Genomic DNA, 19,548 nt, shown 5'->3' on the forward strand with positions numbered 1-19,548 from the left:
GGGATACTTTTTTAAAGAATCTAATAAGAGCTTAAAAAGTATTCGTTTACTCTTTATTTAGTTTAACTTCTCTAGGTTTTTTTTCTATTTTTACTTTCTTTTGGTATTTCTATTAGAAGTAAGGCTATTAGAGAATAACTATAGATAAATTAATAATAGAAATTACAGAATCTAAGAAAGACTTATATCTCTTAGTAGCTTTTAGGTTATTCCTAACCTTTAATTACTATAACCCTATTTTTATCTATAGAAATACCTTAGTTACTAATAATAAAGTCTAAGAATTTAACTTTTAATTAGTAGAATATATATTTTAATATTTTAGTAAATAATTAAGCTCTTCTAAGGTACTTAAGAATAGTTTAGATATAATCTGTATATTTATTATAGGTTTTTAAAAAGATTAAGATATTATCTAGATATTGTAATGGGGATTTCCGCTCTCAACATTGGTACCCTAGGGTCAGGTGACAGAAGCCTTAGTAACAAGGCTTTTGCTTGGTTTCAGGAGAATAAGTAGCGTTCGTTCTAGATTATCAATTGAACATGCATGTTCCCCTTATTAAAATGTTCTACTGAGGCTGCTGAGGTTGCGGTATCGATATACCGCGTATGAAAGGTTCTGTTATTGCTCGTTTGATCATCTCTCTATAGCGTCACGCTTTGCTTATCTCGTTCCTGCACTCTGCGAGTGTGGTGGTTTTGTCTCTTCGCGATCGACCCGTCTGCTTGACAGACTGCCAGCGAGCATTCCCATCTTACAATATATAATATATATAATATCTAGTAATCTCTATAAGGCTAAGTATATATAGCTTAGAAATATAGCTAGTATATTTATAAGGCTAAAAGATAGAACTATATATTTAAAGTAGCTATAACGGATTTAGAATATAGTTTTCTATTCTTCTCTTTCTTTAATTTAGATTCTATAGTAGGTATCTTATATATTAATTTTACTAATAATTTTAGCTTCTAAAAGATAGTATTAGTTGACACGGTGAGCGGGGGGCCAGAAACGGCCGCCATTCGCTCCCCGTTCTGCCCTTAGTGACCGCCTGCCCTAACCCGCAGCGGCCCTGCCCTTTCCGGTATCGCGTCCATTGTTGTCGCCCTGTTTAGTTTAGCGTTGCAGTGGCCGCTTTTACCGACCCAACTCTGCACCCGTTTTCTATAAAAGGCCGCTCGTCCTCATCTGCACTTCTCCCACGCACCTTCATTTCTTCCAGCCCTCCCGACATGACTGAACCCCCTTCCTTCGCGCCCCACTAGGGTCAAACGAGTTGGGTCTGGTTGCCTGATCCCTTTAATTGATCGGAGATATCGCATAACCAGGAATCCAGCTCGTTTCGGCCAGCTTTCGCCGTGGCTCAAATTCACGCTTCACGCTTCACGATCTTTGCGGGATGGATATGAATTTTCAATCGGTGGATTTTTTGCTTTATTCTCCCTTGACCTTACTATGAAGTTTTGGCTTCAGAAAGAGCTTCATCTCTAGACTGCTGTCTCGCCCTTCGGGCTGCAGGCGTCGATGTCGCGATATCCTCGCCTCATCGGTGTACAATGGATTCGGAATCTTGTCGGACATGCCGCTGGACACTGCACCGCTCTCGCCACCTCGAGGTTGCATTGCACTGCCTCTCCCCACTGTCTTTCGTGAATGCCGTGAGACCCGGTGGGCCTACAATTTCCGCGGCCCTTCGTCCGGCTAATGTGCGCCGCCAATCATTTCATCTTGCTGGCCGTCTTCACATGAAATGATGGCAAAAATTGCCGCATTTGTATCCAGTGGTGAATTTCAGGGTTGAAGGGCGGGGCGGTTGCCTTGATTCAGGCAAGGCTACGACAAAAGCATGTTTTGGGAAACGGGGGCGGACATAGCGGACATCTGGCTGCAATGCTCATGCTTCTGAGTGGTATGTGAGCTGGCCTACGACATTTGGTGGATCAAATTTATCAAGACAATGACCTCTTGAGCTGGTGTATAAAAGGAGCGCAGCACCACCACTTTGGCACTCCAGGAAGCCCAAACCCTTCTGCCCAAATCCCCATCCCCCCCTCCCCCCTACGCCAGAATATCCTTTCCCACCCTCAGTCCCCATTCCAAAACCTCAGTGCAGTTTGCTTTCCTTTTCTCCCGCTCTTTTTCCGTTTGAGATATCCTTTGAGCCACCCACTTTGAATGCTCTTTTGTGCCTGACTGAAAATGTCTAATGAATTGTTTCGTTTGGAATCTTTCCGGCCTTGGAATCCCAATGAGAAGGCATTCTCTCGGCAAGGCCCTCTGGATGTTCCTCGCTACCCAAGTCCTGTCTCTCTCAACGTCACGCCATCTCCAAACAATCCAAAGGACTCGACACTCCATTCCCGGATCCCTTGCACCCCGCAGCCTGAGCGACATCCCCTTCCGGTCCGCCCACCCTTGAGGCTTGCGTCAATGGGGCTTCACAATCTGTCGACCAGAATCACCAGAAGCCGGATTTGAGTAGCCAGATATCGCCTGGCAATCAAGAATCGGAAAACTTCGAATTTGAGGAAATTTTGCATTTAGAGAATCTACCAGGCCCCGAAGACATGGATGGTCTAATTTTTGATTCCGTCGATGAGCATATCGAACAGCAAGCCCGCATTGGATCATGTGAATTCGACCCTTTCTTCACGCCCGATCAGCTTTCTCGGTCTATGGCATTCCAAAAGTCAACCCCATCAGAGATGGAAGATTCCGCAAGTGATTTGACCATAGATCCGGCGATGTTGGAGGACCAACATTACCGAGCTGGAGAACATCAGAACACCATAGAATCTGCACCTACTTGCACAATCCGCCAGGCAGGCTTCACCGCGGACAATCATTCCTCGCATACAGATAATGGCAGTTCTCGTGGCAGACGGTGTCACTTGCCGAAGGTGACCGATCCTGGACGGCGGTCTTCCAAAATTCAGAAAGTCTCGGTCGTCATCAGCAATCGTCCAAAAGAAAAGCACGGAAAATCGACTCAACGCCCCGGTCATCAGGAAGCTTCATTGTCCACAATTCTTGCGCAATTTTCCGCACTTAAAGCGGAGGATCGACTACAATTCTTGTCTTGGCTGTTTGAGAGTGCATTGTCTCGCTGTGTGCCTCGCCCAGAGAAAGTCAACACGAATTCACGATCCATGCCAAGTGACAAGGTGACTTCATCCCGGAATCAAAATGCCTCAGCTAACTCATGCTCATCGCGAAAACGCCTGCGTTACTCTGCGGAGGAAGATTGCCTATTAGTAAAACTCAAAAAAGAGCAAGGCCTCCCATGGGAAGAAGTAATTCGGCATTTTGACGAAAAGTACCCTGGGAGGAGTCCGCAGTCTATCAAGGTGCATTGGAGTACAAAACTATCCAGGAAAAAGTCGTCTGGACTGTGACTTTGTGATTGAAGGCCTTTGACATGAACTTCAAGCTGGCCTTATTTCTCAGTCGCTAGAGAAAAGCTGAAAATGCTTCGTTCGGTGTCAAACTTTTTATGAAGCTGCATTTGCAGTATCATAATACATAGGTGAACTTACAAACCAGTGGGATTACCCAAATTTGCCCTTGAATGATGTATGATAACCTTGCGTTCGCGATAAAATTGACATTCCAGAAATAGTAAAGCCATGATTGATCTAGACCCTTCTTGAATGTGGATTCTGACGGCGAAGATCGATTCAATACTACAGTCCGGTATGCCACTACAATTTGGTGGATTTGGTGGATTTGGTTAGTTTTTGCATCTCAGTTAAAGGGAAGATCACGTAAACTGGGAGCAATTGTATGGCTATATCTCTGTGATTGTAAACTCATTTCTGTCCCTCATACTAAGATCGATAACAACCATATCAGCAAGTATTATAATATTTAATCAATATGAAAGCATCATGTATAACTCATATATCCCAAGCGGATTCAGGGCCTACTCAGGGGGTGCTTGGATCGTTGGCCAGGTTTCAGATCCTCAAGTCTCGAAGCCGCAAATCTCTGTCCCTTATATTTTGATTTCTATCGTCCACATTTTTTTCTCATCGGGCTGGGGTCACCCCATCTCGACTTCAGCCTAGGCGAAATCTGAGTAGATCCAGACCTAAATGACGGAATGTGTTCTAGTCAAGCGATTTCTACGAAAATATGGCATTAAATACGTATATGAGGCTAAATAGGTCCGTTCACTTGCATTATGCGACGTAATAGAGTCAATCGCATCGAGATAAACTCCAACAAACCTACCAGAATCTACCGTCAATTACAAAGGCTTTTCTACGGGCATGAGAATTGAAAGTAGCTTTCAATTGATAGAATCACAAAAACTAAAGCGGCAGCCCTCTGAATATTATTTGAGCCTGATATGGGATGTCATGCTCAAACGCATTACACTCACTACTAAAATATGAAAATCAACGGTAACACAGCAGCTCTTTTCATGTGCTGCTTTCTCGGACCCAAATTTCTTCCATTTCTTGAAGAAAGTATGTCAATCTGATGTTTGAAGAGTACCTGATCGCTTTCTTCAAGCTTGGAAGGTCTCTGGCACGTTTATCACGGCAAAGAGCTCGCACGATTGCTTCATTTCCTTCTTGTGCTGCCAGTTGAAGCGCTGTTTCTCCAAAACTGTTTTCGGCCTTGCAGTTCAGCCTTTCATCTTGGAGCAGAATTTCCACGATTTCTAGATTCCCGCTTGACGCTGCCACTGACAATGCAGTGCTTCCAAGCAATGTAGGCGAGTTGACATCGATACCACCACACCGGCCAATCAACAACTTCGCGATCTCAGTATGACCATTTTCGATTGCGATGAAAAGAGGAGATTTGTTCCAGACCGATTTGTCGAAATCGACATCATTGTGGTCAAGAAGCCGACGTACGATCTCCATATAGCCCTTCTCACAGGCATAGAAAATCGGCGAGGCATTTCGAACATTCAGCGCAATATCTTGTCTCGTGAGAAGTACCTCCAGCAATCGTAGACTGCCACTTAATGCAGCATAGGTGATGGGAGTCCAGCCGCATCCGTCCCGAATATTCGGATCTAGGCTCTCAATTTCGAGGAGAACACACACGAGCAGAATATTGCCATTTTGTACGGCATAATGAAGGGCCGTTTGCCCGTGTCGGCAGGTCGCGTTGATCTCAGCTGACTCCTCGGATAAAATTTGCATGGCCGCAGACTGTTGATCCTCACGAATAGCAATACAGAGAGGTGTGACTTCGTCCGCGTCACGGGAATTGATTTCGATGTTGGGAAAAGCTAATAAAATCTTCACGGTCGATTTGTGCCCATGCTTTGCGGCTAAATGAAGCGCTGTTGCTCCCCTTGTATCGGTAGCATTAATAGGTATCATGTTGTAATCGAGAAAAGTTTGCAAAATATCACTGTGTCCTTTTATGGCTGCTTGATGAAGCAAACTCTGACCCTTTCGGTTCCTGATGTTGAGATTTGCTCCGTAGGAAATCAACATTTGGACCATTTCCTTTGACCCTTTGCGCGTGGCAATAAATAGCGGATGCTCACGGCTGCTTGGGCCATCCAGGGTTGCCGCTGAAGGCTTCGTTTTGACGTGGTCAAGCAGTATGGTAAGAATGGTACTGTTCTGATTCAAGATAGCTAGGTTAATGGGGTCGATTCCTTTGCAGTCGGCTGTAAAAGTGTCAACCCCACTTTCCAGGAAGGCCCGAACCAAATCCTTATCCTGATGGGCCGTAGCATACCAGATCGCATTGCGGCCCTTGCTATCCCGAGCAGTCACGTCTGTACCAGAGCACCCCAAAAGATCTCTGACTACAGGCAAGAACTTCCTTTGGAGGGAGTACAGTAATGGCGTTTGCTGATGATCATCTCTCCAATTGAGATCTGCCCCGCTCTTGATCAAAGAACGAATCATTTGATACCTTTCTGTTCGAATACCTCGAATATAGAACAGCGGTGTCCGAAATCTATCATCCGTCGTGTTTGGGTTTGCTCGATACTCTTCGAGTAGGGTTTTCGCGAGTTTCGATTGGTTGTGCTGGATGGCCCAGATCAGAGCAGAGCTATCCTGGCAGCGGACATTGAAGGCGTAGAGAAGCGGTAGGAATAGAAGACTTGATCGTTTATTCAATTTTGCCATTGAAAGCAAATCCGGTGAGAAATCTAAAAAGTCTGCTAGACAGAAAAGTAGCTCTAGGGGAAGAGAAAGGAGCTTCATCTTGTTTGTTTAATGATAAAGCTTGTTGGATATGCGGAATACGCCACGTCGTTCGCTGGAAGCGGCGTAAGAATGAACATATAGTGAACAGTTTATCGAGTGTCGTAGCTAGGCCTGACAACTGCGACTCTGAATAAGTAGGGCTGTACGTGTATTTATTATATGTCATTGGAAATTGCAATGCAGTAGAAGCATCTAGACTTCCGTTACTCCTGGGAGCAGGGTTAGCTCCTAGGAACTATGCGTGCATTTTTGGGAAATTTAAATGAAAAATGAGACGTAGGTGGTGTTGAATTATAATATAAGTTGCTAGTAAGCTACCATTTTTTGGAACCCGCTATTGAAATCTAGTCTTGTTTATTTCATGCTGCCATTCGTACCTGGAAATATTCATGCTTATTTCAAAAAGTGGCGATTGTGATTCAAGAATTACCTCAATACTGATTCTTGTAGCCTAGGCCAAAGAAACAGAAGCCTCTTCAGCGCCGGCAATCACCCGATCATCATCTTCGATAAATAGCTCCAGCCAGAAAAAGGGCACAAAATGTTAGCCACATGGAGGCAGTGAAAGAGGGAGCAGAACCATTGGATATATTTGTAGGCAAAGCCGGGCCAATCGGTATGAATGTCCGTAAGCCAGGTGTGGTGATGACTGTCAGCGGCACGGTCGGGAGCGGGAATGTTGGAAGGATCAATGTTAAAGGAAGGTTTGTATTCTCCAGGTATTCGGTTTGCCCAGCATGAGATCCTTCGTGAGAAGAATCTGTTCGTGCATGATGAGCATTCGGAAGTTGTTCATGCTGGGCATCGTTTTGTACCAAACTTCTCACATCTCTACTTTTCGTCCATTAGTGACGTTTCAAATTTGTTTCCACATGCAACTTACTCGTCTTGCGTTGGTTCCTGCGTCTTGAAGCCTGACATGGAGAAGCAATATCGTAGCACAAATGGGAACTCAGGCGGGCGATAAATTTGTGTGAATCTATCAAGGAAGTTTGACCACGAAGAGGAGGACGGAGGATCCTGATGATACAAGAACTACTTATTTTTATAACTCAGTCAATTGAAATTGAAATTGAGTGCCTCTCAAAAAGAAGGGATCTCACCATATTCGGCTTTCGAAATCAAGTGTGACGAATTCACAAAGGTGCGGTCCCCTTTCCCATAACTCTGATCAACAATCTCCCTCTTAATAAACACGTTGAAAGAAATGTACAAATACCACCTACAGTCTCATTATACTGAAATGTATTCTTGATTAAAATGGTTACACACGCGATTTGATCTGAGACGGGATGATTTTGGCCTTGACTGCCAGGACGCTGTCTTGGACTTTTGGCTAAAAAGTGCAGATCAATCTTAGAGGACTTGACATAGTTGGAGAAGATATTCCAACATATTCTCCCAGGAGGTTATGTATATAGTTGAGTGGAGTAAATGCTTCGACTTTTTCCAAAAAATCAAAAAGAATATAAAACCAAATATTGATGATTCTTGGAAACCAAACACTAAGTCTAGTACGACAGCGCGACAAAGGTCAAAGACAGTGGGTGATGTGGTTACTCTACAATCAGGAAACTTAAATCAATTCATGTATGTATAGGTGGCTATGAGAGATCAATTGATACGGATTCTAATTTCAAGAAAGACTGCTATCTATCTAACTCACTAACTACTGTTGCCTCACTCATTCTTTGATGTTCAAACGACTTAACAAAACGACGCGGTAGATCAAAGTGTAAAACTACAATTACTTCGCAATTAACGGACAGGAATGGGGGTATTCTCTGACTTGTGGCTAGGACCGTCTCCAGAGCTTCTCACGGTCTCCAGATAGACATCATAAAGCGCTTCAAGCTCTACTTTTCGCTTCTCTTTATCTAGATCGCTGAGCTTTTCCCATTCGTCACCCTTCATTTTCTGCTCCATGAATTCCTCTTTGGTTTTGATCGCACTTTTATCAGACTGCAGATTGTCTGCCTGCCGCCGGAAGCCGTTGGGAGTTTCGGTTTTGATTTTGGCAGCATCTCGGTCTTGCTTTTCTTTTCGATCTTGTCGGTATTGGTCTATCGTCATGTCGGGTGGACAGGGAGTCGGCGAACGTTCATAGACGCTACGTCCTTGAGAATCAAACTTCGGGGCAACTCCCTTCTGATAATCTGCAAAGCGTTTCTTTTGATTTTCCCAGATCTCGTTCGTCTTTTCCTCGCTTGCTTTCTTACCACCCCAGAAGCGGACAAGCTCGGTTTTCGGCTCCCAAGAGCACCCCCTCACCAAGTTCTCATCGTCGCCAGACCCGATATTCTTCCATTTAACTTTCATCCAGGTAGATTTTCTTTTCCCATTGCTACACACAATGCCATAAATTCCCACGAAATTCTCCCTTGTGTATCGAGGGATCATTTTGCCTGAGGGTTCTTTGTCCTTCAGTCGAGAAATCCGCGCTGCTTTATCTGAAATGTAGACTTTGTCGGGATCGGAGTAGCCTCTTCTCCGTTCGAAGCGGTAAGAGGCGTATTTGAAAGGTCCATCTTGGATGATGACAAAAGACGAGCCATTCAGGGTTCCCCATCCATCTATAACGACATCTTCATCATACTCTTTGTCTCCGCTGCTCTTGCTACCCTTCGCTTTCTTTTCTTTTGGGGTGAGAACTGCCAAGCAGCCATCTTCCAATTGGTCTGGAGTAGATACCTCGTCCTGGAGAGCTTCTGTTTCGACAGATGAACCCTGATGAGCGGGGGTTTTTTGGAGTTGCTCTTCTGCCCCAGGAGAAATCCCATTTTTGACCGAGCGAGGATGATTTTGATCTGCAGTCTTAGGTTCCAAGTACTGCATGTCGACATCTTCTGTTTCATTTGGTTCCGATATAACAAAATGGGGTGGCTGATGGGGTGCGACTTCTTCTGTGGCATTGTTTTTGGATCGGGAAGACTGTTCACTGTTGATTGGTGCCTGGCCCGTATGATCTTTTATCACGGATTGTTGGAGGCCGGCGTTTATTTTTTCACGAGAGATAGTTCCATCGTTCATTCCTTGTTCCAATCTTTCTAAACTTTCGCCTTTGTCCTTCTTCCCGTCTTTTGCAGAAAAATATTTATTTATACCGTTATTTTTCTCTGCATCCTTAGGCTTTTTCTCCTTTTGCGGCGCCATTTTAGCTGATTGAATTGAACAATGGTGAACTTAAAAACGAAGATGGAATGAAGAGGAAAAACCAGGGCTATAAGTCAGACTATTTATCTTGTTCGCAGAATCTATTTATTCCAACTTGGGGGCATAATAACCCCTCAGATAAATTTTGAAGCTGCAGTTTGCTTTTAAATAACAGAAACATGACCCAAAATTTGACTTCATTCCATCTAATACTTGCGCATTTTACGACAATCTACTGCCGTGAATAGTTGACTGTTAAGCACGATATGACCCTAGTGTATTATTTGGAAAAGAATTCAAGAGCCATCAAGTTTTGTTTTGCAGCCAAGGATATTTTCAACATAGACATTCCTATTCAAATCTTGTTTGAAGAATCAAGTAATCAACAATGATAAATAAGAAGCGCACACTGGCAGCAAAAAGTTCACCTGGCCCGGAAAATTTAGTGATGCAAGATTTAAAATTTCTTCAGGTCTTAAATACCCATAGTCAATATCTTCTTGACATGGGAAATGACTTCCAACTTACATCACTCTTGAGGAAGTAAAAAGCTGAAATAATTCTTAGTTTCGAAAATGGAGAGGCTCACAATTACCAAGCGACCATCCGATCACGTTATATGGGAGGACTTTATTGAAGCAAATTTCAGATTTAGATAATGGTCACAAAGTCATACAATTAAACGGATTCTCGCTATACTGTATTAGATGTAAGATAACTGTGAATGATTGATTTTACTTTTTACAGGACATATTGATTTATGAAATTGTATCATGAAATTTTTCGACGGCGGAATCCCCTCGCGAGAGTTGAAATAGCCCTTTGGTATCATCTTAGTCACGAAAGTAAAAATTGTCTGGGGGAAGATTCATCGCACTTACTGCATTTCCTGAGCGGGCTATTTGGGTACTGAAGGTCTCCGCATAAATGGATAGCATATTATGTAACTTAAGAAATTTTATGGATATTATTTTCTTCTAACAATCCCAACCCCTGCAGCAAGAACTTTCAAAAGCACCTTCGCACCAAAGGGTCTTCAAAAATTCGCCACATGCTTTTCGGCTAACGAAGACCACTCCACGTGACAGTACAGACTACTTGCTGGCATCTGATTTTCTGTCCTTGATGCAGAAGCATTTGCCTTTTGTGGGATACTAGGAGTCAAGGATCGTAGAATAAATTGGGGGTACAAAATGATTTCCTTCCCAAGGTCTGTCTTAGCTATGAGAAGGGCCATACACGGCTTGATTACTTCATAGCTCGCACATGCTGCAAGCCATAGAAGTATTTAGATCGGGAATTCGTTCGACCATCTTTGATTTTAGATTATAGTAAATAATAATGGTCAATACCATTAGTTTCAGATAAGCTACATCCTTGGTAAACTGGTGACATCTTGAGGATCAAAAGAATAAGATTGATTCTGTTCAATCATGCGATTAGCCGACGATATTCGTCCAGGTAGTGAGCCAAATCCTCCCATATGCCGCTTTCTCGAGTTGGCTTATCGAAACAGCGGGCCATGCTATGTGTTGGCTGACCAAGATTTGTCGTTTCGTAATCGTGAGATGTTTTAACAATTGGGGGCTTGGAGCGGTTTCTCTTCTACGCATTAGCACTTCATGGAAAGTCATATTAAGATATTGAACTTTCTTTTCGCCCTTACCATGTCCTCCGCTGACGGTGGAGTGCTGTTTGGGTGAGAATGGTACGTAACGATTTGACCGTCTGGGAGCTCCATAACCAGCCAGCTTTTGATCCCATACAGAAGCCAAAATTCATTGTGACGGCGAAGCAGGTTGTTACGGCGTTTTCGTAGTTGCTCTTTCTTGACCCGAGTTAAAGCAGGAGCCATTTTTAGAATGTATAACTGAAAAAGTATCAAAAGTCCGGATAACAATTATATATATGTTTTCTGCACTAGTTCGACATCCGTCCTAGCACAGTTTTGAGCTATAATCACAAAACAGTTTTCAGAAGCAGTAAACGGTTATGAACTCCAAATTAGGCGCAGGCAGCTTTTCCAGAGCGAGCCAGAAACTGAGGATCAATGTTGCGGGCTCAGAATGTTTCTGCAGCCGCATAATTTAAAACAATTTTCACCTAGTCCAACAAAGTAGTCTGCGGAGATGGAATTTTGTAAATTTGGTTGCATCTTAACTTATAGAATGAAGTAAAGCCCACGAAGCTTGAAAGGATATTTGACGCTTTTTCCTTTAGACTTCAGCAATTCATATCATTACTGTCCTTTAGGTCAGGATGCCTCTAAATGGGCCATCCAAAACTTCTCTGGAGTAGGCGATCAATGAAAACTAGAATATGACAGAACGCTCACTGGGTTTGAAACTAGGAAATTCAAATATCCAGCATGTATTTCCTGTACATCGCTGTCCGCTCCCCATGCCGTCTATACAAGTTGCGCAGCCTTGCTTCCAAACATACCCAGCAAGGAAATAACGCCTCCGTCGGAACATCGTCTCATGACAACTGTTCCTAGCCCAGCTGTTTCCGATATTTCTTTATCTGACTTTGATCCCACTTCTCAAGTTGACTCGGTATCCAATTTGACGCAACCGAGATACTCTACGACCGCCACTTCATCATATGAGAGTCAAGTACCCACAACTGCAGATCTACACGGTTTCACGCATTCAGCTCCTGGTCTCAAGCATTACGTACCTGAGACCGATGGGAAACATTTATTCTCGTTGACTCATTACGGCAACCAGGAGCAACAAGCTTTGGATACTGTTGAACCATCTACTTTGAAATCTTGGTCGGACCCTGAACCGGATTCGCTTCCTTTGCCGATACCCAAAACCTACAGTAAGATGACTGGAGATCCTATTGGCGTAGTGTTTTGGGGCAAAGAAGGCTCGAAAGGCAGCTTATCAGATACGGGGCTACCTCATACAGTTGGGTTGAATGACGGGGTCTGGGGAGCGTATCTATAACCAAACAGCATGGAGGCCACTCCGCTCAGTCTTCAACATCGATTGATAAACCCACGCTAGTACAAACGAGCACGAAAGACGACACCTATACATCTGCCATCATGACATCAACCCGATGGATGCATGGTCCAGCGTCCAGTCGTATAAATTGGTCAATAAGAGTCTCCAAACAGGGTATGGAACTAATTCTCATAACTGTGGCTGGAGGGAGCCTTGCACTTGTAGGTATGGTGCTTCTACACCGTCTCGTCTCTCGCTCTTTCCAAAAGAAAAATGAGCGATCCAGATACCTTTCTCCCGTCTCGCTGGCGAATAGCTTTTCTAGAGAGGAGTCTAGCACACGTATTTCAGATTTAGCGGAAGTTTCGCATTTCTCAATTGAATCTTAAACGCATATTGATTGATTTTATGTCAAAGGTCATGTAAAATATACGTATGGGCATGATGGGTATCTCGCAACAAGGGCCTTACAATATATGTCGATACATTTTTTTTGGAAACACGAGTTGATGGCTTCGGGAAAACGGATATACAGTATCACAATTAAAAACAGCGCCCCCGGGAAATAAGTCGTAATGCAATTGAAATACCGGTAATGTATGTACCGTTACTGGGAAAGATACCGACAACGTCGGGAAGTTGCCTATTCCGGCGAATTGAAGTGGTGAGATATGAACCGGTGAGATGTGAACGGTGAAAAGTAGGTCATTTAAATCTGGATTATTAAGAAGCACTAGTGAAATTCGGACTGGTAAAGAGCGACTGGTGAAGAGTGACTGGTGAAGAGTGACTGGTGAAGAGTGACTGGTGAAGAGTGACTGGTGAAGAGTGACTGGTGAAGAGTAACTGGTGAAGAGTGACTGGCGAACTATAGGCTGGTGACAAGTAAACTGGTGAACCGTTGAAACTCTTAACTGTTGAGACCGAGGATCAACTGGTGAGGTTTGAACTGGTGAAAAGTCAAATGGTGAGGGGTAAACAGGTGAACAGTAATTGGTGAGGAGTAAACGGGGAAGATTAAACGGTGAATTGGAACTGATGAAGCTAAGATGTTCAAATGTAGGCGAGTGAAGTCGACTGTTGAAAAGTAAACCGGTGAGATGTGAACCGCCAAAGATTAAACCGATGGAGGATAGATGGTGAGAGAGGTGATCAAATAGATCAAAAGTTGGATTGAGAATGCGTTGATACAGAAAACAAGTAGATTTTTAGAGTAATTCCTGTAGCTGGTTTTACCGAAGGTGATCACCGACCTGAAAATCCGATGGTGAAGGCGGGAAGGGCATCGAAAGTGGTGAGAGTGGTGAGTCAACACCCTCATTTTGCCAGCCCGCCCCCCAATTCCAAGAATCTGCCATTTTAGTCATGTGACTGATGACTCATCTCGATTCTCACCTCAATAAACTATCATGGCCGTTTCAAACGTGAGTCCCTTCCTAGAAGACACAAGCCAATATTATTTATAATATCTAGGCCCGACCCGTGAGAGAAAATACATCAAATTGAAATTCGGGCTACCAAATCTCATGGCATACTCATCAGCTACAACCAGCGCAGTTTCCAAGGAAAATAATGTGATTCAAAAGCCTTCCAGTGATAATTCATTCGATGCTACTCAAAGCCTCAACCCCGATTTGAGTGAATCATATGTCAGGTTTATTGTTATGTTTTTGTGGATGCTGTCGCACGTATCTACGCCACAACTCCAAGCCCTGGAGCGAAGAGAACGGCCCGTAATTTTACACCGCCTGCCTTCGCCCCGCCAGGAATCTTCACGAGTGGCCGACCCGGCGCTCTCGCATCATACTATATTGAAGAGTACTTCAAGACCTACAGACCCACCCGGGCCAAATGTTCCGCTCTGTATAGATATCCACTCAATCCTGATTGCGTGCCGCGGCCTCGGAATAAGGGGTGGGCCCAAAATGCAGCGACTGGGCCAGGCGATTACCCGTCGCTCACAACGCATCTCCCGGTCACTTCGCCTTTCATACCCCCGGAGATCACGGCCCGGGTCAGATAGCTGGTACCGTGTCCTAAAAGTCTTAGCCAGCGCAGTCAATTGTAGGCAAGACGTTTTACTATCGCAACCGCTACCAAGCCAGGTCTACTTCTTTGGATCTTTCATACTGAGATACCTTGCCGGGGGTTCTGCGAAGGACACGGTAGATGGAGAGACAGATTTCTTAGATTTACTTGCTCTAGCTATCAACAAATACGCTCCAGAATAGCATCTCTTATAATTTGTCATCTCAGGTTACCTGGTGTCTCCATGTGCTACTCTAGCTGCCAAATTTTCAAGGCGAGACTTGGACCGCAGACCAGTAGCTATATTTCAAACTTAGACTTGAATATGGCAACTAGAAGATAGTGTAATCAACTGAATTTGATAAAGTCATTCCTAAGACAGATACTGTTGCCAGGCTGCTGGAAAGCAATTGATTTCTCCGCTCAAAAATTTCTGTCATTCCAATATGCTTCACATTCAATTTCTCTTCGCTTGTGCATACGGCCTGATAGAGTAGACATGCCATGACCATTTAGTGAAGTGATCCAGGATTAAAGTTCCGGCCACCCAGAAAGCAATCTGCACATACTCATAACATAATGCCGTATAATATCAAATGGAGGGATCGGGATTTCGGAACGGAGCCGTGCTCATCAAAATTGAAAGAGGAAATGGAGTGGACTCATAGCTGCTCGGAAACGGGGCGGACTCGAAGCTGCTTTCAGAATCATCCGGTAAACCCATGTAGGGTATGCTATGATACACATGAGATTCCGACCCATGGACTCCAGAACTGGTATTGGTCCAGTTCGAACTATCCAATCCCGGTGTATAAAGAGTCGGCGTGTCCTCATCGTTATTCTCGCGAATATGCGGAGTGCTGTCTTCCAGAAGCTCGGGCCACAGCAGCTGGCCACTCATCGCATCATGGTCCATTAAATAACCGAAGAACTTCTTGAACACCGATATACGGAGAAATCTCGACGTGACACGGGTTTCTATCCTTCTTTCCTTCAGCGACATCACTGATAGAGCGTATCGGTCGGCTTCCACAGTATCCACCGAGGGTTTACCACACCTTTTCTTGACATCCACTTCTTCTGATGCATCTTCGGGGTAGTCGCAAGGCATCTCGGTTGGTAATACGGCTGGCGAGGCTAGAAGGTCGACAGTGTTGGGTGTTCGGAGACCCATGGTCATCATTTTCATGTGAAAATGGTTCCAGATATCTGTACGGTTGGGCAGATTCAAGTGCTGCTGGCTAGACGCTGTTCCGAATGCCGAACTACTTGATGATTTGAGCCGCCTCCAATCGGTCATTTCGAATCCGTACTGGAAGCTGAAGCGCCAGAGCTCCAGAATGTAACTTCGAAACCTGGCCTTTCGGGCTGCTGGGTCGAGCACTGATCCAATTTCCCATAATCCATGAACACCATTGTCGATTGTCAGTTTATCATCAGTGCTATTTGGTTGGAGAAATAGCTGCTTCATGACACTCTGTGGTACTTCCAGATAGAGACGGTCTCTGAAAAATGTCTTTAACGATGGAACTGGAGAGTCAATCTCTTTCAATCGGTTCCAGATCTCCCGTCGATCATTTTCCGAAAAACTGGGGAAAAGCACGCCTTCGTCAAACTTCTTCTGCAAGAATTCTTTGTCCTTTTTGGAGACTTTAGGGACTCGGGACTCGATGAGGTTGACAGTAACACCGTCAATTAATTGTAAGCTCTGGATGTGGTCTCCAACAATCCCTAGGAATGTGGTCAAAATACTTCTCCAATAGCACGAAATTGCCTGGTATGCCAGTTGTATTAGCCTCTGGTCCACCGAAATCTGGCACCGGAAGTCTAACGTACCTCGTCACAGTGCATAGCGGTAACTTTGTGCAGGTTTCCAATCTGCATTCCATCCCAAAGCCCTGGAATGGCAAGTAGCGAGTTCAACTGACGGGTCAGGAACTGGTTCTTGAAGAATAATCTCAGATACTGTCCTTTCTTGCTTCCCGCGACTGACTCTAGGGCCGCCCACCAGCTTTCCGCTGCCCGTTGATTCTCGGGCCCGTCAAGACGGCCCTCGTAGTAATTGATGCGCTCATATATCAGCCCATCTGATGGCCGATGCTCGTTTGAGAATTGTTCTCGTAATGATTGGAGGAGCCTTGCCTGGAGCTCGTGGGCAGTTGCATTGAGGTTATCTGAAAAAGGTAGTTATTAGTCAGAGATCAAGCTTTGAGACAAGCAAAAGGCTTCATACCCGATTCTTCATCAGTCACATAGACATCCACTATCCACCACTGGTTGTTGAATGCGAGTGTATTTCTAGCAGCAACAATTAGATTCTCGTGATCTAGCGCTCGTAATCCGTAATCCCAATCCACATTTAGGCTAGGAAGAGTCCCGTTGTCCGACCGCAGATGCACTCGATGTTGCCAGTCTGCCTGGGGCACTATGATGGACACATGATTATCCTTCATCAAACGATGGCAACCTTGTATTTTCAAGATTCGTTCGAGACGGCGAACATTCCGACGCTGATCCATACGTCGCTTAAATCCCGTTTCAAAGACAAGATGGGACATATGCACCCTGGCCGATAGCTTGAAGCGACTCTTAGCATATGCATAGAGTCTACACTCCAGGTCCTCCGTTTCTGACTGACCAGGAGACGCCATGTAGAGTACTTTCAGAGAACAGAACTGTAAGAGAGACGGTTCGGGAAGGCCGAAGTTGTAGACCTACTTCTAGCTACTCGGCCGGAGTTCTCTTGATGTTTTATACCGTGTGATATATTGGGTATGTAGCAAAACTTTCGACCTCATAGATTTGGCACAAAGTTGGCACATACCTTCAAGTATAAAACTGACATTCTAACTTTCTGATGACGACCATCTCCTTATCGCTGGAAGTACAATATTGTGCTGTAAACAGTCAATACTGCGACACTAGACTCATAAAATGTCGACAAAGAGACATCCATAAACTTATCTCACATTAAATCCACCCATGATAGGAAATATGAGAGGCTTTGAGATCTCCAGAGTATAAATACATTCTCCATCAAATTGTCAGATACACGTCATCTCGATCGTCTCTAGTATATGAAATATATTCTAGATCAATGAAGCTCCGAAGGATACCAAGGCTAGATCGGCTCGTCTCAGTTGCTGCCTTGTCGCTTTCGATCGCGGTCTTCCCCTGTCTGATTTTGATATTTGTCAGCTGCTCCTCGCCCTCCACATCCCGCGAGCTTTATTTTCTCAAGGTAGGACGGTTTTCAAGCATTCTTCCGACCAAAGGTTAATTTATAGTATAGGTAGATCTAACGGACTTTCCCAAGGTCGACCATTTATTGCCCCGCGGGTCTATTGGGATTGAGGATGTGGGTTCCTCGGCTATTGTTCATGACGGAGCAAATGCGGTCAACAATGTACCCTCGACTGCCCGTGAGGGTGCAGATGAAGCATCTTCAAAAACATCGTCGGCGATTCATCATACCATTCATTCGGAAGCTGATAAGCTGAAATCCCACATTCCACAACACTATTCAGTGGGTCTTTGGAGCTATTGCACATCTGGACATAACTCTGAGTCCACCTGTTCGGACCCTAGCTTGACATTTGCTTTTAATCTGTCTTCCACGCTTAGCTCCACTGTAGCAAAAATGGAAAAGGTGCTCCAGCCGGTAGGCGAGTCGACAATATCGGGTTATCGCCAGATCTCTCACGCCATTATCTATCTATACATATCTAGCCTCGTTGGAAATACGCTAGTAGCCGCCCTTGGCATTCAAAAGACTTTCTTTGACAGAGGGGACAGGCTTTTGTCCATCCTCAGCCCGGTATGTGGGACTCCAAGTGAATCTGACGAATAGATGTGGCTGACCATGCTAGCTGTCTGCGCTTTTTATCACGACCGCGACGGTTGGGGTGACAGTGATGTACGGACTATTTGTCACCGAAGTAAAAGCTAAATTAAGTGATATAGGTGTCAAGGCAATCCTTGGCTCACGACTTTTTGGGGCCGCATGGCTGGCAGTTTTCCTATCTATCGGATCATCGATCATTTGGTTGATACAGCTCTTTTGTTGCTGTATTTGATGCCACACCCATGCGAAGATGACTAGGTCATTTGCGTTTGAAGTGGAAGATTCGAGAAAAATCGGCTTTTCAGTTGAATGGACATGGGTGGCAGAGCTTATCTGAATGTACTATGCACACCACAAGATTATAAATATTGTTTGATTTCAAGTATGCTAGATGAGGTGTCTCCCAATGTTTCGAACTGAGTCGATTTTTTTCTGTCTTGTCTGGCCCGTGTGTCCTCAAAGGTCTAACACTTCATGTAGTTTCTCGAAGGAGACTTGATTGAGTATTTCAGAAACCGCGAGAATTATCTCACGACCACTTGACATATTTCCATTATTCCCGGGATCGCCAAGGCCTGAGGCTGATATCCTTTGTTGATTGGTGTACCCCATAGGATGCCTCTGGATCAGCGTACATTGTCCTAATTGGATCCAAAGTAACTCGGGCTGAGTAGGATTGGTCGATGCGACAGAGAACATTCCATCTTTTTTCGGACTCGCATGCTTTGTCAATCATACTACATATCGTATTTTGCAGGGACCACAGGATTTCGTGGCCAGAACTGTGCTGGTCATTCGGTGAATCGGAGTTGTAAAGACGTTGCAGATCATGAGATGCGTTTTCTGCGAGATCTTGCAACAGCTTGAAAAGTGCGTAGCAGTCGCGGTAATAGGCATTCTCGACACGCTGCTGGCCTAACTCGCGCTCAAGTTGCGCAATTTCATCAATTGTCGCCATGACGTGACATACGAAGGGTTTGTGTCTCGGTCCATCGGTCCTATCTACTTATCTCGCAAAACCCTCTTCTAGCGTTGACGGTGAGGTGAAAACTGATCAGAAAACCTTCAAAATGATCAGACCGTTGATCTTCGATTTTCGTATAAAGTTGCGGTGACCACCGTTCCGCAGTCTACGGCCGCCACCATTTTTAGTTTTCTCTGAGAAAAAGCGGGATGCTTGCGTCAGCACCTCACTGGAATATAAAACTGCCAGCTCCCGCACGCTTTGTCCATTCATTACACAGAAAACATCTCCTCCACGAAAACATGTTTTCCAATGGCCAGAATGTCCGAGACTGTCCTGGGGGGCCTCGATAGGGATCTTCGGCTTCTCATACTTTTTAATCTATGCGTTGCAGTTTTTCATTTTCC

The 19,548-nt window shown here is 44.5% G+C and overlaps 4 protein-coding genes across 4 annotated transcripts; 1 reads left to right on the forward strand and 3 right to left on the reverse strand.

Annotated features, from left to right (window-relative positions):
- Positions 1-2,206: 2,206 nt before the first annotated feature.
- N7509_008221 (SANT/Myb-like DNA-binding domain-containing protein) lies at positions 2,207-3,402 on the forward strand (the record flags this gene model as incomplete). The annotated part of the gene is made up of 2 exons (XM_056632858.1): positions 2,207-2,410; positions 2,473-3,402. 2 exons carry the CDS (start codon positions 2,207-2,209, stop codon positions 3,400-3,402), a joined length of 1,134 nt encoding a protein of 377 aa, XP_056483478.1.
- Positions 3,403-4,431: 1,029 nt separating this feature from the next.
- Positions 4,432-6,195, reverse strand: N7509_008222 (ankyrin repeat domain-containing protein; the record flags this gene model as incomplete). The annotated part of the gene is made up of 1 exon (XM_056632859.1): positions 4,432-6,195. One exon carries the CDS (start codon positions 6,193-6,195, stop codon positions 4,432-4,434), a length of 1,764 nt encoding a protein of 587 aa, XP_056483479.1.
- A 1,761-nt stretch (positions 6,196-7,956) lies between these two features.
- On the reverse strand, positions 7,957-9,351 carry N7509_008223 (uncharacterized protein; the record flags this gene model as incomplete). Its single annotated transcript, XM_056632860.1, has 1 exon — positions 7,957-9,351. One exon carries the CDS (start codon positions 9,349-9,351, stop codon positions 7,957-7,959), a length of 1,395 nt encoding a protein of 464 aa, XP_056483480.1.
- A 1,431-nt stretch (positions 9,352-10,782) lies between these two features.
- On the reverse strand, positions 10,783-11,206 carry N7509_008224 (uncharacterized protein; the record flags this gene model as incomplete). Its single annotated transcript, XM_056632861.1, has 2 exons — positions 10,783-10,953; positions 11,018-11,206. 2 exons carry the CDS (start codon positions 11,204-11,206, stop codon positions 10,783-10,785), a joined length of 360 nt encoding a protein of 119 aa, XP_056483481.1.
- Between the last annotated feature and the right edge of the window lie 8,342 nt (positions 11,207-19,548).

Source organism: Penicillium cosmopolitanum (genome assembly GCF_028827165.1).
Source record: "Penicillium cosmopolitanum strain IBT 29677 chromosome Unknown utg000009l:1.0-9042332.0:1.0-9050551.0, whole genome shotgun sequence".
Lineage (NCBI taxonomy): Eukaryota > Fungi > Ascomycota > Eurotiomycetes > Eurotiales > Aspergillaceae > Penicillium > Penicillium cosmopolitanum.